The 917-nt window shown below is 68.5% G+C and overlaps 1 protein-coding gene across 1 annotated transcript in view; it reads right to left on the bottom strand.

The window, feature by feature from the left end:
* Positions 1-916, bottom strand: part of LOC102378894 (cytochrome c oxidase assembly protein COX15 homolog) — a gene marked incomplete at its 5' end in the record, with an annotated part of 4244 nt that extends 3328 nt beyond the window's left edge. Inside the window, 3 exons of the mRNA XM_025215611.1 lie at positions 1-29; positions 366-552; positions 732-916. Coding sequence (XP_025071396.1) covers positions 1-29; positions 366-552; positions 732-916 — 401 coding nt within the window. The remainder of the gene's footprint in view (positions 30-365; positions 553-731) is intronic.
* Position 917: the final 1 nt, after the last annotated feature.

Below are 917 nucleotides of genomic sequence, written 5' to 3'. Positions count from 1 at the left end.
CTCTTCACCATGTACCAGCCTAGCAGTCCCTGGCAAACAACGGGCAAGGTGACACAACACCCGCAAAGGGACGAGACCCTGCCCCCTGCCGTCCCGGTCCACCAGGCCTGGCGGCAGGGAACCATCCTGCACGCTGCCTCCTGCCTGGGGAGGACGAGGGAGGGCCGGACCTCCTGCCCCAGCTCCGATCTCAGCGCGCCCCGCGGGGGAAGGGGCTGCGCAGGAACGCTATTTCTGCTGCATCCCTGCCCGCCACCCCCCGCTGGCCGCATGCCACAGTCCAGGCCCACTTCAAACGCACACGGGCAGGCTCAGCCACTGCACGACCCTGCCCTACGCGTCCCCAGAGGCGCAGAGCTCCCTACCTGGAAGCAGACGAGGCCGCAGAGCGCGAGGACAGTGCCCTTCATGGGGCGGCTGAGCCAGCCCTTCTTCCAGAAGTAGGCGGCAGGCAGGACGTAGAGCAGGCCCACACCCCGCCCCCACATGCGGTGGGAGTACTCCATGTACCAGATGAACTTGAACTCCGCCAGCGTCATGTGGCGATTCAGGCTGGGGGTGGGGGCAGCAGCCCTTGCTGCCACACAGGGGGGAGGGAGGCCCCCGCTGCCGCCGCCGCTCACATTTTAAACTCTGGGAACTGCTGGTACTTGCGGAACTCGGCCTCCCAGTCGCGCGACGAGCGCGGGGGCTTCAGGGGGCGCGGGCCCCCCGCTGCCCCCGCCGCTCACATTTTAAACTCTGGGAACTGCTGGTACTTGCGGAACTCGGCCTCCCAGTCGCGCGACGAGCGCGGGGGCTTCATGCCCTTCACCAGGTGCCAGTCCACCATCGAGAGCCCCGACTCCGTCAGCCTGCGGAGAGCACGCGGCTGAGGCGCGGCGCCGCACACGGCAGAGCAGCGCGGCACTCGCAGC

Source organism: Alligator sinensis, unplaced genomic scaffold (assembly GCF_000455745.1).
Source record: "Alligator sinensis unplaced genomic scaffold, ASM45574v1 scaffold859_1, whole genome shotgun sequence".
NCBI classification, from domain to species: domain Eukaryota; kingdom Metazoa; phylum Chordata; order Crocodylia; family Alligatoridae; genus Alligator; species Alligator sinensis.
The sequence above is the reverse complement of the archived record's forward strand: the minus strand, read 5'-3'. Positions and strand labels throughout refer to the sequence as shown.